Below are 22,343 nucleotides of genomic sequence, written 5' to 3'. Positions count from 1 at the left end.
CTGGATCCTGATTTTGTATACACTCTTTAACAAAAATTGTTAAATTTGAAAAGGAAACACTAAACCCTTGATCATTCACTTTAAAACCTTTCTGAAAGTCTGCTTTGGGTCTGCTAAAGATGATATAAGGGCTGCTGATAAGAGTGACTAGCAAGAAAACTATTTCCCAGCCAGGTCTTAAACATATAATTAGGGAAAGAGCAATAGATTAAAAAGTAACAAATCTGGAACCTCTGCCAATTTCAACACCTGAGGCATTTTCATTTGTAACGGATAAAAAGTAATACAGTATTCTATTTACTGCTAAGCCCATAGGAACCACAGATGTTTTCAGAACTACTTAGCTAGAAATACTACCTTTTCCTTCTACCTCTACGACCTGAAGACTCAGACCTGTTCCTGACAGCCATGATCTCCACATAAAATAGACTCTACAGGCCTTGAAAATCGAAAATCTTGGCCTTAGGCAAGTCACTTAAAACTTTCTTATCAGAAAAACCACCACTTATACCACAGAACTGTGAAGATTAAGGCACCAAGGATTATAGAGGTAATATTACCTGTCCCATAACCCCAGGCTTCAAGCTACTATCAAAAATCATTTGACCCAGCCAGATAACACTCTCTGAAAATCATTTTATGGACAAACTAATTATTGCCTGGGAATGTAAAATCTGGTCATCAACCACTAATAAGGGAGGGGAAAGGGAAAGAATTGTTTAAAAAAAAAAAAAGGCAGAACAGGTAGCCACAGTTAAAAATAATTTCAAATACACAGGCCTCTAGTTTCTTGTCAATCGTTTAGATTTATTTCTCTTGCATACACCGTGGACTCAGTGGTACATCAGATACTCAGTGGTACTGATGTGTCCAAAACAAAACTTTATCACTTTAAAATTTGTTGGGGAAAGGGAGGGTCCTGAATTTTCTCAGAGGTGAAATTCAGGAATGCATTATGCTGCTTGAGAAGAAGATGAGAATTTTCTAGAAGGAAAGTGTGAGGAAAGCAATATGGGAAGTTTTTTCCCTCTTCATGAGTTGCAGGGCTTCCCCTATATCTTTTAAAGTAATATATTATTTGGTGTAAGTCTGAAGACATTCCCTTCATCTAACTTTCTTACATTCCAAGGAAACTGCCAATGACTTTATACTAACCATCTCACTTTATGTAGTCAAAGTATTCAAAGGATTTTGTGTTACATTCTTAATAAAATGAAAAAATTACCCCAGTTGCATAAAGGCTAAAACTAAGGACTCTGCAGCCAGTTTGCCCGGGCTGGGAACCAAGCTCCAGCACCTCCCACTCACTCTCGTGGGCAAGTTACTTGACAGCTCCGTACTTTGGGTCCTCATCAGGAAGATGGCAATATTTCTAGTGTCTTCCCCAAAGTGTTATGAGGACAAAATGAGCTAATATGTGTAAAGTGCTTAAGAACTGTGGATGACAAAAAGGGTTGTCAAAGCAACTGCTAAATTAAAATAAATAAATCCTTAATTCATCTTTTTTGGTAAAATTCTACCAAAATAGAGTAAGGGGTGGTGTGAATCATATCCAAAGACACTCAAATCCTCCAAGTGGTCAAACTCAGTGCTTTATCAGCAAGAGTCTGGGGAGTCAGACTCCTGGCAATGCCCTCCTCCGTGTGGCCCTGAGCGGGTCACTTTAACTTCTCCCTGAATCTCTGCTACTTCATTAGTAACAGGGGATAATGACAATTATCCAGCAGATACGCTGTGAAGATAGACTGAGAAAATAGAGATGTGAAGTTCCAGGCACAGGCCGAGCAAAGTATTAAGGGCTCAAGAAATGAAACTCTCTCCCCGCATCATGTACAGCCCCCACCCCAGAGCCTACAGCTACAGCTCTGAGCTGCTGTGAATTAACCTGTGAGTGAACGACCTCAAATCCTGCAATCTGGACTGGGCTTTCACTGGAGTTTTATCAGGGCTGTGGGGCAACCTGAAGAAGCAAGAATCAGACCACTGGATGGAACCAGGATCCACAATCAAGCTGGACCAGAAGCAAAGTAGGGAACATGACACTAACAGTTATCAACAAAGCCAGGGGTGGGCTCCAACAAAGAGCTAAAGACAAACCCTCAAAAGTCTAAGAACCTTCCAGGTCAACACTCCCAAAGGCATCTGTTTTGAAACCTCTTCTGGCCATCGGACTTCACAGAAGCAGGTCTATAATTCAAAAGGAAAAACTACTTGAGAAATGGATTGTTTAAAGGAGACTGAAAAGAAATCAGAATGAAGGCTGATTTCAGCTGAAAGGAAAACAAAGTTGGTTCACTCAGACAAGAAGAACTGGGGTACAGACAGAAACTCCCTTTAAGATGGATCTTTCTGGAAATTCCCTGATGGTCACTGCTGGGGCCTGGGTTCAATCCCTGGGCAGGGAACTAAGAGTCTATGTAAGCTGCGAGGAGCAGCCAAAAAAGAAGCATCCTCCCAAGGTTACATAAAGCACCATCTCCAAATAAACTCACTTGTGTTTTCTAAATATCTGATATCTTAAGTAAAAGCACCACTGCTTCTATTTTTTCACAGGTGAGAAGAGCGAGTTTCCAATTTTTTTTAATTAATAAAATTTAAATCTCTGAGATTTTTAAGTTTTTGCTGTGGTTGAAAAGAATCCCAATTAGAAGATCTGACTTTACACATGCAAAGCTGAAAGGTACAAAATGAACAAAAGGAGGGACAATAACAAAAAATTTTACCTTCTTTATCTTAGTAAGGACAAGCACTTAACAATGCCCTCCAAATTAATGTTACTAATCCAGTATCACTGAATGTCCAATCAACGCTGATACTGGTACTATTATTCATGGGACATACCTTTGGAGCTGCTTTTCCAGGCACAGTAAAGGAAAAGACTGTTCTGCAGATAACACATCGAGTTCTCACTCAGCCCCAACAGAGGATGGACCCCATCCATGGAGGCAGAGCCACAGCTTCAGGCTTCTGAGAATTACACGCAGCCTGACTCAAGTGTTAAACTCCTTGGCGCTATGAAGCTCAAGTGTTTTAAGATAGATTTTCCTTTCTCAGTAAATGAAGTCCAATATATTTCTTCTCTTACTTCTGTTTTTATTTTTCATCTTAACTCATGACAGTGCTCTTTAAAGAATCTGAGAGCCCAACATGAAAGTGCCAGTATGAAGGAGCTGGATGCTGTCACTGCCTAATACAGGCCAAGATCTCTTTGAAGTAGAACCCTGACTGTCCCAACAACTGTCAAAAAGAGAAACAAATAAGTGGTTCTATGTGCTGCTTTTATTACTTTTAAATTGAGGTTATACATGTAGCATTTGCATGGCTGGTCAAAGGGGGAATCTCCTCCAAAGCAGAAAGATCCTGACCCAGACTTCCCACCCCAACTCCAAACACATAAAACCAAGGGATAAAATAAAACAAAAGAAATGCTTGCATATACAATTGAGCTCCAAACAAAAAAAAAGAATATATACAGATGGCAGTACAGGAACTCAAAATCAGACCTGTGAATGGGAGCTTTAAATGCAATAACTAAGAAATCAATGACGAAACCTGATTATTCATTGCTTATACTAAAAAAAGTGTGACACCATGAAATATATTCAGAGTAACATGAGACTGAATAAGTAACAACTCACCTTGATACAGTTAGATTCTTATCTAGAGTCACACCATAAAGCTGGTGGGAAAACACCACTCTTAGTGGGTGTAATTACAATCTAAAGAAATTTGGTTACTCAAGTCCCTAGAGTATCTTTTTAAGGCTTTCTAACTTATAGGGCCAAGTATGGCCGGTAGAAATTAAAAAAAAAAAAGTTAAAAGTCAGCTGAACTAATCCAGACTCGAAGATTATAATGCTTGATTTGCAGGTGACCAGAAGAACCAGTACAACTGGGGGCCTCTGGATAGAAACAGCAATCAACTAAAATACACAGACACACAGCAAACACACCACTTCATTACAAACCAGTTCAAGGGCTTTACTCGGTAAAACTGTCAAAATCTAAATGTCTCAGGGCACATTTTAGAAAGGTTATTACTGAAGCACAAATATGCTTAAGTCTGTGCATTCGTAATGATTATTCACAAGAAACTCATTGGACACCTCTGAAGACTACTTGGAATGCAACCTGATCTGGAAACGGGTAAATAAGGGGAAAGAATCAAGCATTTAATCCATTTTTCCTGCACGAACTGTACCTCAGGGTAACGAAGCAGTTAATAACATGAGGTTTCTCTATAAAGTTTCTCTCCAGAAAGTATTCTGATCAATAAATGAAGATGGTAACATAAAAATGAAAACACCACCACTTCGCAAATTCTAAATCAGGGCTATAGACCATGATTGTCAATGGCTGCCAACATCGCAAAAAAAGAAGCCTCAACAGAGGGACATACACGAAACCCACTAGGAAGAAATCCTGCCAGAAAATCTGAACCTGAATCAGACTAAACCACGATCTGGTTTGCAGCTCACAGGAAACACAGGGAACAGATGAACATGCTGAACGATACCTCAGAGATGCAATTGGCAAAACCCAGGCTCTGATAAACAGACAAATGAATTTTTTGTCAAAAATTGACAAAAACAATTTTTTTCTTCAACAAGTAAACTGGAATGAAAAAAATGACAGAGATGAAACTCAAAGGATTAAAGACAGTAATGAGACATTCCAACCAAATGCAATGCATAGACCTTGTTTGAATGCAGATTTGAACAAACCAACAATATAAAATAAAATATTTTCAGGAATTCCCTGGCAGTCCATTAGTTAGCACTCTGCACTCACTGCCAAGGGCCTAAGTTCAATCCCTAGTTGGGGAACTAAGATCCCATAAGCCTCAAGTCAAAATAAATAAGTCAGTTTCTGGATTTCTGTATGTCTGAAATGTCCCACAATAAAAACTAGAACAACAAATGGCAGAAACAAAATGGATTTTGTCTCATTCTGCTTGGAGCATATTAATGGCCCTCTTCTAAACATTTTGCCTCTGAGAAAGGACCCAAGAGGCCCCAACCTGACTATTAAAAATTCTATGCCTGCACAAAGGTAACTTTCTAAACATAACTAGCATTTAGAAGCCATAGATCAGTACATTACAGTCCAATCAGAAGGACCCAGGAGATGTAAGGAGTCTAAGAATTATTATGAGTCCTCAAATTCAACTGCACATATGTGATTTTTGCAGTGGTTAAATACTCAAATTACATCTACTATCCTACTGAGAATATAAAATGTCATAAGCACGAGCATGCACAAAAACTTATCTGCAAGGATGTACATCACAGTGTTATTCCAACAGCAGAAAACTAACAGCAAACTCGTATCTAATGGCAGGGACGGGATTAAATAAATTACAGTTCATACACACTATGAAATACCACTTACCCATTTCAAATGAGGTTAAGGGGACTAGAAAATGATGGTAAAATGTTCACAACATATTAAGGAGAAATCTGAGACAAAGTACGTACAGAACAATGTTTGGGGGAAAAAAAAGTGTGCACAGAAAAAAGACCAAAGTATGTTCATCAGAATTACAAGAGCTAATTTCTCTAGGTAGTAGAACTATAGAGGATTTTCTTCTTTGTGCCTTTTTGGCTGGCAATTTTTCTGTAATAAAGGTAGAGGTCCACAATTCCTCATCTACAATTCAGAAAACCAAAAAGTTCTGATAACACACTTTCAAAAGTTAGTGGCAAATTTGTTTAGACACAAAACTGACACGGAGCAGCTTCACGGTTATCCCATTTAGCGTGAATATTAACAGGTTTCACTGCAAAAATCTAATGTTTCAGAGTGCTGCCCCAGAATCCAGCAGGGGGTCAGTATCACCCTCCCACAACCCCAAAATTCTGGATTCTAAGCCCCAAGATTTCAGACAAGTGATTGTGAGCCTATGTCAGTTTGTAACTTTGCCACCATTACCTCATATTTGAAAATGCTGGGAGCCTCTGCTATCAATTACTATAAATCTTTAAATGGAAACATTAAAAAAAAAAAAAAAACCCACAGGATTATCATTCCCAATCTCTCAAAGGTGGCAAGCATTGGGCTCCCATCAAATGACTAGCAGCCCAGGTTTACCAAGCCCTTGGCAAGTTCCAGGCATTATGTGTCTTAATATCTTAGCTCATGAGAGGCTGCTTCAGAAAATAGGTACTAACCTGGGCCCATTGTATTAGGTTGGCCAAAAGGTTCGTTTGAGTGTTTCAGTAACATCTTACAGAAAAACCCAAGGAATCTTTTGGCCAACCCAATAAACATGGAGACACAGATGCTCAGAGAGGTTATGTAATTTGCCTACCTCACAAGGCAGAGCTGGGTCTGAGCCTGACCCCATAGCTACCATGCTGAAACTCTCACCAGTTGAGTCAGTCAGAAGGCAGCTCTACTTCTTGGAACATCTTCACTGTTTTTAATAGTGGTAATAACATCACAAGGAAAGCACAGACAACTGTTTTTAAAACTTTTTTGATTTGTAAACTAAACAAACTTGATCTACAAATTACAGAGAAAAGATAAATATGAAGCCATACCATATAATTTCTAGTATTACTACCACTAACTCTAACCTCACCAAAGTTATGTGAAGATGTTCTATGAATACAACAATATAATTTTCTATACCACAAAAAATCTCCCAGTAATCCTTTGGAAATCAGTGTGGGGAGCATTTTCTGAGGGCTCTCCAAGACAGACCCAGTTCCTGCCCACAAAAGAGCCTGACATTTCCAAGAACAAACTCTCCACCATCTACTTTTGGGGTTTCTTTGGTGTCTCTGGGCTATAAAACCTAGTAATTTACTTTCCCTACTGAAGAGTAGGGTAGAAATAGCCTTAACTTCCTTTTGAAAACCAAAAGTCACAGCTGTTTGAGTGGACAAACCAAGGAGGGTGGGGTCCAGGGAAGAATCTTCTGAAGGGATTTTTCTGGCCAAAGACACAACTTTCACTGGGACGATAACCTCCCAGGACAAGTGAATATGCTGAAGCTGACTGGATACAAACCAAGTTCTTCACAAGACTGTTTGACTGCTTCCGGACACTCAAAATTGAATTTCAACAAGAGAAGTAAGGAAAAGGGAGATCTCTGACTTACTAAACTTCTGTTAAATCCTTTTTTTACTACCAGGAGATGCCTTACTCAGTTTAAGAATTAGGCATGCTTGAGATGTTCGTAACCACACTCCAGTCATTCCCAGGCACGCCACCTTTTCTGTTTTGTTTTTTAGCAGGGGAACCGCATTCTGCTTTAGAGAAAGCAAAAATGTACAGTAATTTCAAAGGAAAGGAAAAAGGGCTGCCATGTCAATAAAACTATACTTAAATAAATATGTTAAGAAGTTCCTTAAAAACCACTTTTTTCCATTTATGTTTAATTGGAGGATAACTGCTTTACAATGTTGTATTGGTTTCTGCCGCATGACAATGTAAATCAGCCATAAGTACACATATGTCCCCTCCCTCTTGAACCTCGCTCCTACCTACTCCCATCCTGCCCCTCAAGGTGGTCACAGAGCACTGGGTTGACCTCCCTGTGTAAAAGTACACGCTCAGTTGCTAAGTCATGTCTGACTCTTTGCAACCCCGTGGACTGTAGCCCACCAGGCTTCTCTGTCCATAAGATTTCCCAGGCAATAATACTGGAGCGGATTACCATTCCCTTCTCCAGGGGATTTTCCTGACCCAGGGATGGAACCTATGTTTCCTGTGTCTCCTCCATTGACAGGTGGATTCTTTACTGACTGAGCCACCTGGAATGTCCCCACTGTGTAAAAACCATTTTCCAATTAATTAAGAGGTTTAGTAGAATATCCAGAAAACTGCTATAGCAGTAAACAGTTGTGCTTTTTCTGTTATTTTGTTTTTTGCATTCTCCTAGAAGAGCAGGAACTTAGATCACACAAATCCATGAGTTCCTGTTTCTAAGCCTGCCCTTTTGACATCCTTACATGGTCAGCATTGCTCTCCTCCTCAGGATGTTAAAATCATCTAGCTCAAAATAGGCATATTCAAAAGAAATCCGAAAAAAGAAAAAAAGAAACCTGGCACAGAGGAGGGCAAAAGTAAAAGGGTCAACACGAAAAAAAACTGTCATGTCACTACAATTTCCAAGCTACAGATCCATTCTCAGGGGTGAATAAAGGGCTGTTTCAATAGAATGGTTGGGGTAGCAACTCTTTGTTTTGTTTTGTTTTCAGTCTGAATTCCTTAAATAAATATCAAGAATCCTTTCTTAAAAGCAGTAACTCTGTCATATCTTCTGACATTTGGGGAGAACCAAATCCCAGACAAGAATACTGGAGTGGGTTGAACCTGCATCTCCTGCTTGGCAGGCAGATACTTAACTGCTGAGCCACCAGGGAAGCCTGAGGGTTACAGTATGTAAAGCAATAAACTGTGAAATCCAGACAGACAAAGTATGAGTGGATGCAGATAAGGGGTTCCAAAGTGGAAGCCTGAGAGATCCGTGTGCATTAGGGTCATTAGGGAGGGCTTTGAGAAGTTAAGACCTAAGCCCAAGCAGTATAAGAGAATAGGGATGGGGTGAGAGAAGAGGCATTCTGTAGCTTAAGAATAAACATGGAGCCTTTGTGGAATGGGTGTAGGGATGGAACTGCATCATAAACAGATGAGACAAACATACATGTGATCTGGAACATCCACTGCAGCGGTAAGCTCCTATTCCCAACAGCTTTCCTTAGTCACTCAAAACAACTGGACAAATGTAGGTTGCAATTGACAGTACTGGTGGGATAGGATATGGCAGCTAATGCAAGGGCCAGATCTGAAGTTATGACTCCACGGGCTCTCATTAAATAACTCAGGGTCCTTGAGGTGGGGCGTGTAGGCATAGGCGATCTACCCTCTACTATTTCAAAACCTAAAAAGGGAGGACATGCTGACCTAGGATTATCTAAATGCATGGTTTCATTTTCTCAGAAATCCTTCACTAGGCTGAAGCAGAGTCATGTCTAATTAATGACACACCTAGTGTAACTAGGGCCTGCAGGCCCTCTCTGCCCCTAGGAGTCACAGGGACAAGATGCCAGGGCAGCTCTGAGGCCATCTGCCACCCGGATAACAGATCCAGGAGCAGGTCAGAAGGAGCAAGCTCTCTCACACAGGCCATCCACCCTTTACGACAGAAACTGGACATACCAGCATGAAGCCCAAAGTAAAAAAAAAAAAAAAAAACACAAAATTTTCTAGTCTTGATTAACTAAAGGGTGCTAAATTCTCAGCAAAATGTCAACAGTCCCTGAGTGAGAGAACTAAGAGTAACCTAACCTGTCCTTGAAGGCAGGAGATATGTGAGAGTTTCTCACTGCAGCAGGATATACTGGGGAATAAGGTACCTCTGGTACACAGACAAATGCTGTAGCCTTCAACGCATAAGAGACAGGCACCTCCAAACCTACTGGTCTTTCTCTCATCTCACAGACATCAGAAGTGCAGAAATATCTAAGTAATCCAGGTAAAATTCCAAACCCGAATTATGCATTCAAAGTACATTTATTGAACACCTGTGTCAGGCACTGATACAAGAATCAGAAAAATAAAGAAAGACTAAATCACTCTGAAAGATGAAAGTACAGCTATCCATTATTTCCTTTTATCACACCCAACCACTTAAAGCTCTGGGCAGAAAGTTCTTCTAGTGACCCACTAGCACCAAACAAGTCTCCTTTGCCACCTCTGTGCCCCTGACAAAGGTGGGCCCACCTGGAATGCTCTCACACTGCTTCACCTACCCAAATCCTCACATCCTTCACATCAGCTCAAGTCCCCCTCCTCTTCTCCACCTCATCCCATCCCAAAGTAATGTCTCATTTTTTGAACTACTAACACTGAGTACCACCATCAGTTTATGTAGAAATGTGTCATTCCCTAATTAATACTTGTATTTATTCAACAAATACTGAGTACTAATTATGTGACAGTATTGTCTTAGGGAGCTGTAGAAATTGCCGCAAATGGTACTGATTTTTGCCTCCCCAAAAGAACTCCCTGGGAGCATTCTTCTCTTACACGGCTTTTTAATATCTTCCTGTATAGGCCTGGCTTTGTACTCAGTGCTTAATACCTAACAATTTAATAGAGCCTTAGGCTTCTTTGGTCCAAGCTCACTCAAACTGAAGTTACATAAACTAATGGGGAACAAAAGCAAACGAAGCCATTTCTAAGTGAACTTCCACTTCTTAAAAACCTCAAAAGAACAAGGAAGGAAAAGAAAACCGGCTATGAAAGTGCTGCTGAAACATCACATTTTACTCACACTAACAAAGCACCTCCAATTCCCCCTCCAAGCCACACAAAAAACGACCTTTTCCTCTCAATCCTTACAGCTCCAGATTCAAGTGTTTATTTTAACAACAGACCTTGGAAAAGTTTAAAGCACTCCTCAGTGTCCTAGACAAGTCTTTCTAACGCTTTATTTTTTGATGAATAAACCCCCTGATGAATCCTGCATCTGCCACTTAACAGACAAATCCAGCGAGGTTCACTACAAGGAACTGGAATTTAAGCTTCAAGCACAAGAGGAGTTCAAAGAAGAACACTCTGAACGTGATAAACCTAGAGACGATTTTAATATAAACAACAAAGGCCACGTCCTGCAGAGCCTGGTGGAAGGTTCCAAGTTCCCCAAAGAATGGAATCGAGAGCATTTCCTCCAGGGGAACCGCGAGATTCTGCAAGGCGTGGGAGTTTCTGCAGGAGATGAGGGAGATTCAAAATATACTTATTTTTCCCCCTAAAGTGGCTTGTGAGATACAACACCTGGCACTCGACGGCGAAGCCCGGGCTATGCCATGCGGCGGAGGCTGCCACCTGGGCACTCCCACCATTCTTCGGAGCCGGGTCAGGACAGGAGACTAGGAGAGTCCGACGCCGCGCGGACCCGCACCGGCGCCCCACGCCCCTCGGGCCGCCTGCCCTCGCCCCGGGAAACCTAGCAAACCCAGCCCGCCAGGGTCTCCGGATCCCCGATCTCTCCGGGGACCCAGGAGACGGGCGGGAGACCGGGGGGGTCTCCAAGCAGCTACCCGGACCCGGAGCGTTACCCACCTGAGCAGACTGGACAGGGCATGGCTCGAGGAGCCAAGACCGCCGCCGCCGCCTCCAGAGCCGCCGCCGCCGCCGCTACCGCCTCCAGAGCCGCCGCCGCCGCCGCCGCCGCCGCCCCCGAAGCCTGAGGAGAGCCGCTTCCCCGACAGCAGCTTCTCCACGGCCGGGAGGTGTCCGGTGCGGGCCGCCTCCAGCAGCTCCTGCTCCTTCCCCATCCCCAGGGCCGCCGCCCCCTGGACCCCGTTCCCTGGGCCGCTGCCGAGCCCGTTCTGGCTCCCAAACTTTCCGTCTCCGGGCAACGCACCCCCCGAGCCGGCCGGGGACACCACCCCCCTCCCCCCGCCTTGTCCCTCAGGGGCGCGTCACTTCCGGGATCCGGCGTCACGCGTCACCGCGCCCCCGCGCCCCGCCCCCGTGCCCACCTAGCTGGGCGGGGCCGCGCGGGCCGGCGCAGGTGCCTGCGGTCTGCGCCGAGGGGACCCGGCCGCACCCTGATAAGCCTTCCCGGCAGAGAGGGCTGCGTCGTGGGGTCACCCGCTGTACAAGTGGAAGGTGACAAGCGCGGTCCACCTGTCCGCGCCCCCCGAAGTGCGCTCCTTCTCCTGTTTTGGGAACTCGCAGGACAGAAAATACGGTAATTCATCCAGGCAGTGTAGAAACAAAGAGAGAAGTGTGGTAACGCGCACCTATATTTGCAAGTCCATTCCCTCTGCACCATAAATATGTCATGCCTGTGGGAACCTAGTGGTAAAAGATGTGAATAAAGTGCCCTCCTCCGCACCTCATGAGGAAAGAGGAGAATTTTAAAAGGAAATAACCCCCTTCATGCTCCCAATCCTTGAAATGATTCGTTAAAGCGAAACATTCAAAGGAAAGACTTCCCTTCCTTTAGGATTTGTTTCCTCTTAGTATTTTTTTTTTTTTACCGCCCTTCCCCTCGCCCAACGATGGAGGACCTTAGCTCCCCCATCGAACCATCGCCCCTTGCAGTGGAAACGCAGAGTTCTAACAACTGAAAGGCCAGGGAAGCCCCTGTTTCCTCTTAATTTTGACGGATATTAACCAAACTGACATTAAAGGTCAGATTTGTAAAACCGACTCTGGGCTTGAGTACTGATGAATTGGGAAACATGCACTTAGGTAGAAACTGCCTGTTTTGTTTCTGGTACTAGGACTGTTCTGGCTCGAAGTAGTTGTGGAGTTAGTAATCAAATTGGATAAATTCAGTTCAAGCTGTACGACTATTTTTTTAGGTGCTTGAGGAACAAAAGAGAAATGCTGACAATTCCATGTTAACACAAGCCTCTGTCCAACTGAACGCGTACAAGGTTGAGTTCCTGTCGGCGTTTGCCCGGGAGCTGCTTCCCACAAGGGCGAACAACGGATGGAGTTTTCTCCTGTCCGCAAACTTTCCTCTGAGGAAAGCAGATTAGGAAGGCGTTAACAGGTTGTGCTTTGAGAAGGACGGAAAGGAAAAAGGAGCCCTTCAGTAAACAACAAAGCCCTCCTTTACAAATGCTGGCTTCTCAAGGTGGAAAATCCAAAAACTGATTTCTGTACCCTCAACTTTCCCTATCCGCACCAACAAATAAGTAAAACGAAGCCCTGCAACCCTCTGGGCGCTTCTCTAAATGACCCCTCGGAGCAGCGGTCTTGGTGATGTCATCGCAGCGCGACGACCGGAAGTAAGCTGCGGGGCCGAAGGGCTGCGCGGCGCCTGAGCTCGGGAGTCTTGACAGCGGCGCGATCTCTTCTGGGTTCTAGCCGCGATGGATAATGCCTGCGAATCGCCCACGGAAAAAGGTGGAGAGACCGGGGAATCAGACGAGCCGACGGCGGCTCCTGGGGGCTCCAGGGTTACAGATACGGACGGAATCCCGGAGGAAACGGACGGTGACGGCGACGGGGAATTGAAAGAGGCCGCCGCTGAAGAAGGCGAGGTAGGGGGAGATGTGTCGATGAGGCCGGAGTAGCTTGTGTCACTGCCCGCCCGACAGGCCTCCTGTTTGGTCCCTCCCAAGCTAAGACAGTCGAGCTCACCATAAGCCTTTAGATCTGCAGTCGCAGAGTTGGGTTAAGAAAGAAGAGGAGACCTTAGAGCCGTCTGAGTTCCAGAAACTCAACCATTAGGTCAGTATTTTTAATCACTGCCCTTAGGCGTTAAAGCTGCCTCAAAGAGGGGACTTCTGTAGTGGTCCAGTGGTCAAGACTTCACCTTCCAATGCAGACTGTGCGGGTTTCATCCCTGGTGGGGGAGCGAAGATCCCATATGCCTCGCAGCCAAAAACAAAACATTAAACAGAAGCAATAATGTAACAAATTCAATGAAGACTTTAAAAAGCCACTAAGGGAATTTCAAATAGCCTCTTGGTTTTCCTAGTGAGGAAATTGGGGTCGATGCCAATCGACATTGAAACGGAGGGCAAGAGCTAGAACCCAGGATTCCTAGTACCCCTTTCACCTCAATATGATTTCTGAGTTATTGCTTAAGCATAACTTTGTCATTGTAGGCTGAGTCGTTAAAGGGAGACTTTGAGGTAGTAATTTAGTCATGTTCTCCTCCTCTTGGGACATTTAACTGCTACCAGTGACCTGGGTACTAATGTCCAAGGGTTTCTATAGCACCAAACTGCTATCCCAAGTGTTCAGCAGTGTTGCTTCTCTGAGTATCAGTCAGAAGATCAGAATCTTAGAGCCTTAGGTAGGTTCCATTTCTAACAATCGAGTCTTGAGGTCTTGGAACTGTAATTCATGTTTGAATTTCACTGTGAGCTTATGGGAGAAGACATTGGCTAAATGGAAACTGCCTTTCAGATCATAAAGTTGCATCAAAATATATAAAATTAAGAACTTTAGGAAAAATGTGACAAAATTACTTTAAGAAGGAACTTTAAAAACAGATCTCAAGGACAGAAAGGATTTGAGTAATAATTAGCTTAGTTCGGTAAAGAGCTCACTGTATAAAGAAATGTGCACGTAGAAGATAAAAAATTTTTGATGCTTCTGAAACACTTTTTTAAATGGATCATATACCAGACTACAAAGAAAAGCATAAATTCTTAAAAGTAAAAATCATAACATCAAATTCTGTTAGTACAGTGCAATAGAACCTGAAATTAACAACACAGAATTTCTCCCACTCCCTCCAAAAGACTAACACCTGGACATTTTTAACTAATTTTTAAATAGCTTTGGATTAAAGAAATTAACATCAAATCCTATTGGATTTGACCAAAACTTTATTTAAAGAAAAATTCATTGTCTTACATATTTTTAGAAACAGAGATACAGAAAATAAGCACCCACCTCAAGAAACCAGAAAAAGAACAAGATAAACCAGAAGAATGTAAAAGCAAGGAATTAATAGGAATAAAAATAGATACTAATGAGTTTGTGCTTTAAAAACTGTAAGAAACAATAAAATTAAGACCTTATTTGCAGTGTTTATAGGCACTGATTTGGAGATCTTTAGGCTTTAAGAAAATTTAATGTTCAAGTTTAGACTAAGTAATTTTGAAAATTCAAGATAAATGGCTCATTTTCAAGGATAATCTTAAATTATCAAAATTGAAGCACAAAAAGGTTAGAAAATTCCTATGTATCAGTAACCAGAGAAGAAGTTGAAAAAGTTGTTAAGAGATTTACTGCCTTCAGTCTCACCTACTTCTCATATTCCCATATGAATTTAAATGTGAGTTCCTCTTTAAGGAAAACAAGTCAAATCTCATTAATGAGGTTTGTCATATTCTTAGATTCTATGTTAAGTTGGAGGGGATGAAGTTTGGATTTTGAGGTTTTCTTGCTGTCTTTATTAAACATATGTGAGTAAAACAATGTTAAATGTTTATGCAAAGAGGGATAAATAATAAGAGACAAACTTCAAAACATGTTCAGTCTAGGGAATTCCAATGGTTAGGAATCTACACTCACTGCAAGGGGCCCAGTTTCAATCCCAAGTCAGGAAACTAAGATCCCACAAGCTACACAGCAAGGCAAAAAAAAAAAAAAAAATGTTCTCAGTCTAGTAATGGGAAATAAATACTTGCATGATACAGTAGAATGGAAAAGAAGAAAAGAGCACTACATGTGGGAGAAGCTCACTTAAAAGTTCCAAATTCAAAGAAACACTGCTTTGATGAGAAGGTGCCCTTTTTTAAATATTCTTTCCACATGGAATCATCACTGTCTAAACCTATAGTAAAGAAATCTATAGGTTTAGACAAAGAAGAGCTGGCTGTATAGAGAGGAGTTTTCTTATATTCCCCTCTAAAGATTGAGGTCAGTGACTTCCCTGGTGGTCCAGTGATTGAAAATCTGCCTTGCAACCCAGGGGATGTGGGTTCCATCCCTGGTTGGGGAAATAAGATCGCACATGTATGGGAGCAACCAAGCCCACGTGCCACAACTCCTGAAGCCTGCGTGCCCTAGAGCCCTTGGGCCACAACTAGGGAGTCCGCACCACGTGAAAGATTCCCCAAGCCGCAACTAAGACCCAAGGCAGCCAAATAAATAAAGAATGAGGTCAGAAGAGTGGGCTCAAGAGGAGTGTGGTTTTCATGATCCTTGGCATTACTGTGCCCATGTAAACAGATACAGAAACTAGGATCATAGGTAACCTGGAAAACTGGATTATTTAGCAGCTTTTCTTTCCCCAGCTGGGCTGTAAACTCCTTTACTAGAGATAGGATATCTTATCTTTGATGGTACAGCCAATGCCTGGAACCAAAAAACTACAGAAATAAGAGAATTTGTTTTGTTGTAATGAATGATTTCTTTCTTTACCCAAGTCTGTAAAGTAGGCCGTATATATTAAAGGGTTTCTTTTGTCTTCTTAGCTCAAGAGTCAGGATATCGCAGATTTAACAGCAGTTGAAAGGGAAGACTCATTACTTACTCCTGCAGCCAAAAAACTCAAAATAGATACCAAAGAGAAGAAAGAGAAGAAGCAGAAAGTGGATGAAGATGAGATTCAAAAGATGCAGTAAGTCAGTTTTCTGATCTCTCCCTTTTCAAGGCTCTAAACTGACCACGTAGTTAATACATTTTTCTTGGCCTTAAAATGTTTTACTTTTTTAAACTCAAAAGAAACTAAGGTAATTAATATATCAATATTATGTTATTGTATTGAAAATATAAATAAGTGAAAAGAAAAATATCACTTTGAGTTCAGTTCAGTTCACTCAGTCATGTCCGACTCTTTGCAACCCCATGGACTGCAGCACGCCAGGCCTCCCTGTCCATTACAAACTCCTGGAGTTTACTCAAACTCAATCCATTGAGTCGGTGATGCCATCAACCATGTCAGCCTCTGTTGTCCCCTTCTCCCGCCTTCAATCTTTCCCAGAATCGGGGTCTTTTCAAATGAGATAGTTCTTTGCATCAGGTGACCAAAGTATTGGAGTTTCAGCTTCAGCATCAGTCCTTCCAATGAATATTCAGGACTGATTTCTTTTAGGATGGACTGGTTAGATCTCCTTGCAGTCCAAGGGACTCTCAAGAGTATTCTCCAACACCACAGTTCAAAAGCATCAATTCTTTGGCACTCAGCTTTTCTTATAGTCCAACTCTTACATCCATACATGACTGCTGGAAAAACCATAGCCTTGACTAGACAGACCTGTGTTGGCAAAATAATATCTCTGCTTTTTAATATGTTGTCTAGGTTGGTCATAACTTTTCTTCCAAGGAGTGAGTGTCTTTTAATTTCATGGCTGCAGTCACCATCTGCAGTGATTTTGGAGCCCAAGAAAATAAAATCTTGTCACTGTTTCCATTGTTTCCCCATCTGTTTGCCATCAAGTGATGGGACCAGATGCTTTGATCTTAGTTTTCTGAATGTTGAGTTTTAAGCCAACTTTTTCACTCTCCTCTTTCACTTTCATCAAGAGGCTCTTTAGTTCTTCTTCACTTTCTGCCATAAGGGTGGTGTAATCTGCATATCTGAGGTTATTGATATTTCTCCCGGCAGTCTTGATTTCAGCTTGTGCTTCTTCCAGCCCAGTGTTTCTCATTATGTACTCTGCATATAAGTTAAATAAGCAGGGTGATAATAAACAGCCTTGACGTACTCCTTTCCCTAGTTGGAACCAGTCCATTGTTCCATGTCCAGTTCTAACTGTTGCTTCCTGACCTGCATAGAGATTTCTCAAGAGGCAGGTCAGGTGGTCTGGTATTCCCATCTCTTTAAGAATTTTCTACAGTTTATTGTGATCCACACAGTGAAAGGCTTTGGCATAGTCAATAAAGCAGAAATAGATGTTTTTCTGGAACTCCCTTGCTTTTTTGATGATCCAGTGGATGTTGGCAATTTGATCTCTGGTTCCTCTGCCTTTTCTAAAACCAGCTTGAACAACTGGAATTTCACAGTTCACGTACTGTTGAAGCCTGGCTTGGAGAATTTCGAGCATCACTTTACTAGTGTGTGAGATGATTGCAATTGTGTGGTAATTTGAGCATTCTTTGGCATTGCCTTTCTTAGGGATTGGAATGAAAACGTACCTTTTCCAGTCCTGTGGCCACTGCTGAGTTTTCCAAATTTTCTGGCATATTGAGTGCAGCAGTTTCATAGCATCATATTCTAGGATATGAAAGTATCACTTTACCACCAGAATAAACACTGTTAACATTTTGACGTATATTCACCAAAATATTTTCTTTACATATATTTATCTGTAAATAAAATTAATTTCCATTAATTTTTGTAATTAATTAATTAATTTCAATTAATTACTGTTTGTAACCTGTTTTCTATATTATATATGGTGAATGTCTTCCATGTCAACAATTATACATCTAGGTCACAATTTTCTTCAAAATGTAAATAGCTTCATTATGTTTTCTGATTGTAAAAATAGTATGCTGCTGCTAAGTCGCTTCAGTCATGTGAGTTCACTGCAAATAATTCAGAAAATACAGAAAAATAGAAAAACTAATTACTTACAATCCCACCACCCAGAGTTTACCCAGGGCATATATTTGTGTATATACCTTTTCAGATACAAGTTTAATGTTTGATATATATATACATATTTTCAGGTCAGTAACTATGCCCATAAATTGTCGTTTGTAACAGCCGCGTTGTATTCTGTTATGTGGATGAACCATAATATAATCTATCTCTGCAGTTGTTTCGTTTTGTTTTGTTTTCTTGTCAGGTTTTAGTGGCATTTTTTTAATTTATTTATTTTTATTAGTTAGAAGCTAATTACTGTTTTGTTTTTCTTTTGACATTATGATCAACATATTTGAGCATATCTTTGCATACTTGTCTGTATACTTCCTAAAATAAACTCCTGGAAGTGTAATTGGTAGTTTAAACAATAGGAACATTTTCAAAGGATTTTCATTTGTTTTTTCAGATTCCGCAAAAAGGTTGTTCCACCTACACTCTACCAGCATGTATGAATTTGTGTCTTCCCATCCTCGCTAACGCCATACTTTTTTAATACTTTTTTTTTTTCATTTATTTTTATTAGTTGGAGGCTAATTACTTTACAGTATTGTAGTGGTTTTTGTCATACAATGACATGAATCAGCCATGGATTTACATGTATTCCCCATCCCGATCCCCCCTCCCACCTCCCTCTCTACCCGATCCCCCTGGGTCTCCCCAGTGCACCAGGCCCGAGCACTTGTCTCATGCATCCGACCTGGGCTGGTGATCTGTTTCACCCTAGATAATATACATGTTTTGATGCTGTTCTCTCAAAACATCCCACCCTCGCCTTCTCCCACAGAATCCCAAAGTCTGTTTTGTACATCTGTGTCTCTTTTTCTGTTTTGCATATAGGGTTATTGTTACCATCTTTCTAAATTCCATATATATGTGTTAGTATACTGTAATGGTCTTTATCTTTCTGGCTTACTTCACTCTGTATAATGGGCTCCAGTTTCATCCATCTCATTAGAACCGATTCAAATAAATTCTTCTTAACTGCTGAGTAATATTCCATGGTGTATATATACCACAGCTTCCTTATCCATTCGTCTGCTGATGGGCATCTAGGTTGCTTCCATGTCCTGGCTATTATAAACAGTGCTGAGATGAAGATTGGGGTGCACGTGTCTCTTTCAGATCTGGTTTCCTCGGTGTGTATGCGCATGAGTGGGATTGCTGGGTCAAATGGCAGTTCTATTTCCAGTTTCTTAAGGAATCTCCACACTGTCCTCCATAGTGGCTGTACTAGTTTGCATTCCCACCAACAGTGTAAGAGGGCTCCCTTTTCTCCACACCCTCTCCAGCATTTATTGCTTGTAGACTTTCGGATAGCAGCTATCCTGACTGGCGTGTAATGGTACCTCATTGTGGTTTTGATTTGCATTTCTCTGATAATGAGTGATGTTGAGCATCTTTTCATGTGTTTGTTAGCCATCTGTATGTCTTCTTTGGAGAAATATCTGTTTAGTTCTTTGGCCCATTTTTTGATTGGGTCATTTATTTTTCTGGAATTGAGCTGTAGGAGTTGCTTGTGTATTTTTGAGATTAATCCTTTATCTGTTGCTTCGTTTGCTATTATTTTCTCCCAAAAGGCTGTCTTTTCACCTTGCTTATAGTTTCCTTTGTCGTGCAAAAGCTTTTAAGTTTCATTAGGTCCCATTTGTTTATTTTTGCTTTTATTTCCAATATTCTGGGAGGTAGGTCATAGAGGATCCTGCTTTTAATACTTCTTTATCTGTTATTTGAAAAATGTTTATCATGTGAAATGTAGTGAGGCAGCATTATGGGGTGAGAGAGCCTACTGCTGAAAACATAATCTATATACTGTGATTCAGTAACCCAACATTGTTGTTTTTGTTCTTAGTGAAGTAAGAAAGGAACTTATGTTTCACCTGTTGTCGAGTAATAGAAATACTTTCTCTTCATTCCTCATAAATACTAAGCCTAATACTATTGGTCCCTTGAAAAATTAATTTTTTTAATGTCTGAGACTTGGTTTTATTGACATAATAATATGTATATCTTAAGTATTCGTTGTTATAAGTGAACTTAATTACCTGAATCTTTGTCTAGAATCCTGGTTTCTTCTTTTTCTGAGGAGCAGCTGAACCGTTATGAAATGTATCGCCGGTCAGCTTTCCCTAAAGCAGCCATTAAAAGGGTAAGGATGGACTATCACACTCATTTCCATGAGCCATGAGAACTGAACAGGGCTCAAGAGCTGTATCCACTGACATTTTGAAGTGAAGTGTTAGGCAAGTTGGTGGAACATTTAGGCAGGAAAATAAAAATACATGCCCCTCAATAATCTGACCAGTTGTAGTTTTATATTCTCAACAAATACACCTGAAGCCTTGTTTTACTGGTGTCAATTTCAACATCAAGGCTTTAGTGAATTCTTTTAGTGTAGAGCTCTTATGGGTGTTATGTTCCAAAGCCAGTCCTTGACTCCCTTAATCACAGTCTTTTGTCCTTCTTTCAAGCTGATCCAGTCCATCACAGGCACCTCTGTGTCTCAGAATGTTGTTATTGCTATGTCTGGTATTTCCAAAGTTTTCGTCGGGGAGGTGGTAGAAGAAGGTGAGTGGTATTGGTCTAAATATTGGATTGAACCTGTGGTGGTCTTATTTCTGAGAATATATATACTGAGGGACTTATGAGATCCCAGGGGTGGTTTCCATTTACACTGGAAGTTGGCCAAGGCGAGAGCCTTATATTCAGGAGATCATGTATTGAAGACATTATTCCTTGAAAGTTTCAATACCAGGTCTGGAAACACCTAGGAAATCTCCCTTCCTGATTCTTATCCTCAGCCCAGGGTGACAGAAGTAGACTGTATTTTTCTCCAGTGGATTTTGTTCATTTCTGCTCCCCAAAAGTAGAGATACGAACAAAGTCATCACTGAGGCTGACCAGTGTGGTATGGTGAGTAGTTGTCCCTGATGTTATGATCCCCTGGGAACTGCTCCCTGTTCATCAAGTAATGAACCTGCTGCTGCTCACTGCTAATTTCTAGCTGGTGAAGTCTTTATTCTTTCAAGGAGAAGCTGTGTTTTAAACTGTTGCCTGCGATAAAGCCTGATGTGGGATATCATGCTAAAGCTAAATGATACATTTTATAGCATTCTCTGAAGAAGGGAAATTATCTTGGTTTATTTTTTTAGCACTAACTTTAAGAGGAATTAATGAGAATTACAGGACTTGAAAGGACTGTGATGAGTAAGCGCTTGTGTGATAAAGAAACTCTTCTCCTTGTCCTCTGTTTAGCACTGGATGTGTGTGAGAAGTGGGGAGAAATGCCACCGCTACAACCCAAACACATGAGGGAGGCTGTTCGGAGGTTAAAGTCGAAGGGGCAAATTCCCAACTCAAAGCACAAAAAAATCATCTTCTTCTAGACCAAAGTCTAGCAGGGCCCGGTACTGAAGGAAGAAGTCCTGCTTCCGGACTTCCTCTAGCACGAGATTCTCCGCACTGGTGCTTCGGTATCTCAGTCCTCCAAGGATTCCATGATTTTAATGTCTTTCTCAAAACTGATAATTCATTACACCTAGAAGAAGGCATGTACACTGTTTCATGCTTGCCTTGACTAAATATCGGGACCTCTGAGGGCATCTGAGGCATTTAACTGTTACTGGCTAGTTGTAAGAAGAAAGGTTGGTGCACCTTAAGCATCTTCTGGACAGGAATGCTGCTTTCAGAAAGAAAACCTGTTCAAGACGGTTTGACGGTTTCACATGAAGCCTGAAGTTGTTATGACTTAGGTTGTTTCTTTACATCTGGTTTTAAGTAAATGAAACAACCAGAAACTTGACTTGTGATACTCTACCATGAAGAACACGGTGACAGCAGAAGCAGTGGAACAGTTTGTCCCTGTAAATGTTTAAGATTCTTCTATGAATTTTGGTGAATGATTAATAAAACTGTTTTCCAACTTGCCGTGTGTGTTTTCTTTTTCTGTCTAGCTGGTTGGAATGGGGAGAAGTTTGCTGGTGTCCAAATAAAACTTGTCTTGGCTTTTTTGTGAAAGTTAGAGCCCTCCCCATTCCTACTAGAACCATTAAGATTGTATCTCATAAGAGAATATTTAAAGCACTTAAAAACAATGTAAAAGCTCATGTGTTTCAATTCCTATCAACAGATATACCAGAACCAGTACTGTTTAATAAGTTTAATTTGCTTTTTTCAGGTGGTTCACAGAACCAGTACACTCAAGGTTTGATTAGATATTGCAACATTAAAAGTTCTCAATACTGATCAATACTCCAGTTCATTGGGTACATTCTCATTGTTTTCCTCAAGTAGAGGGGAATGGAGTGACTTTTTATAT

General features: G+C 41.3%; 2 protein-coding genes across 7 annotated transcripts in view; one reads left to right on the top strand and one right to left on the bottom strand.

The window, feature by feature from the left end:
• Positions 1-11,396, bottom strand: part of ANKS1A (ankyrin repeat and sterile alpha motif domain containing 1A) — a 165,313-nt gene extending 153,917 nt beyond the window's left edge. For all 6 annotated transcript variants that reach the window (XM_065913196.1, XM_065913199.1, XM_065913195.1 and 3 more), the window contains exon 1: positions 11,077-11,396. In XM_065913196.1, coding sequence (XP_065769268.1) covers positions 11,077-11,291 — 215 coding nt within the window. In that variant the 5' untranslated portion in view covers positions 11,292-11,396. The remainder of the gene's footprint in view (positions 1-11,076) is intronic.
• Positions 11,397-12,749: 1,353 nt separating this feature from the next.
• Positions 12,750-21,952, top strand: TAF11 (TATA-box binding protein associated factor 11). The gene is made up of 5 exons (XM_065912976.1): positions 12,750-13,016; positions 15,912-16,057; positions 20,087-20,174; positions 20,497-20,593; positions 21,281-21,952. The coding sequence occupies exons 1-5, from the start codon at positions 12,846-12,848 to the stop codon at positions 21,409-21,411; spliced, it is 633 nt and encodes a 210-aa protein (XP_065769048.1). The 5' UTR covers positions 12,750-12,845; the 3' UTR covers positions 21,412-21,952.
• Positions 21,953-22,343: the final 391 nt, after the last annotated feature.

The sequence above is a fragment of the Muntiacus reevesi genome, chromosome 20, assembly GCF_963930625.1.
Source record: "Muntiacus reevesi chromosome 20, mMunRee1.1, whole genome shotgun sequence".
Lineage (NCBI taxonomy): Eukaryota > Metazoa > Chordata > Mammalia > Artiodactyla > Cervidae > Muntiacus > Muntiacus reevesi.
This window is presented reverse-complemented; position numbering and strand designations above follow the sequence as displayed.

What these genes read in the sequence shown, in the direction of transcription:
- TAF11 (XM_065912976.1), top strand. Translation starts at nt 12,846, where the DNA reads ATGGATAATGCCTGCGAATCGCCCACGGAAAAAGGTGGAGAGACCGGG. An exon ending in CCGCCGCTGAAGAAGGCGAG is followed by an intron (nt 13,017 to 15,911) that starts GTAGGGGGAGAT and finishes TTGTCTTCTTAG; the next exon opens with CTCAAGAGTCAGGATATCGC. An exon ending in CTAAAGCAGCCATTAAAAGG is followed by an intron (nt 20,175 to 20,496) that starts GTAAGGATGGAC and finishes CCTTCTTTCAAG; the next exon opens with CTGATCCAGTCCATCACAGG.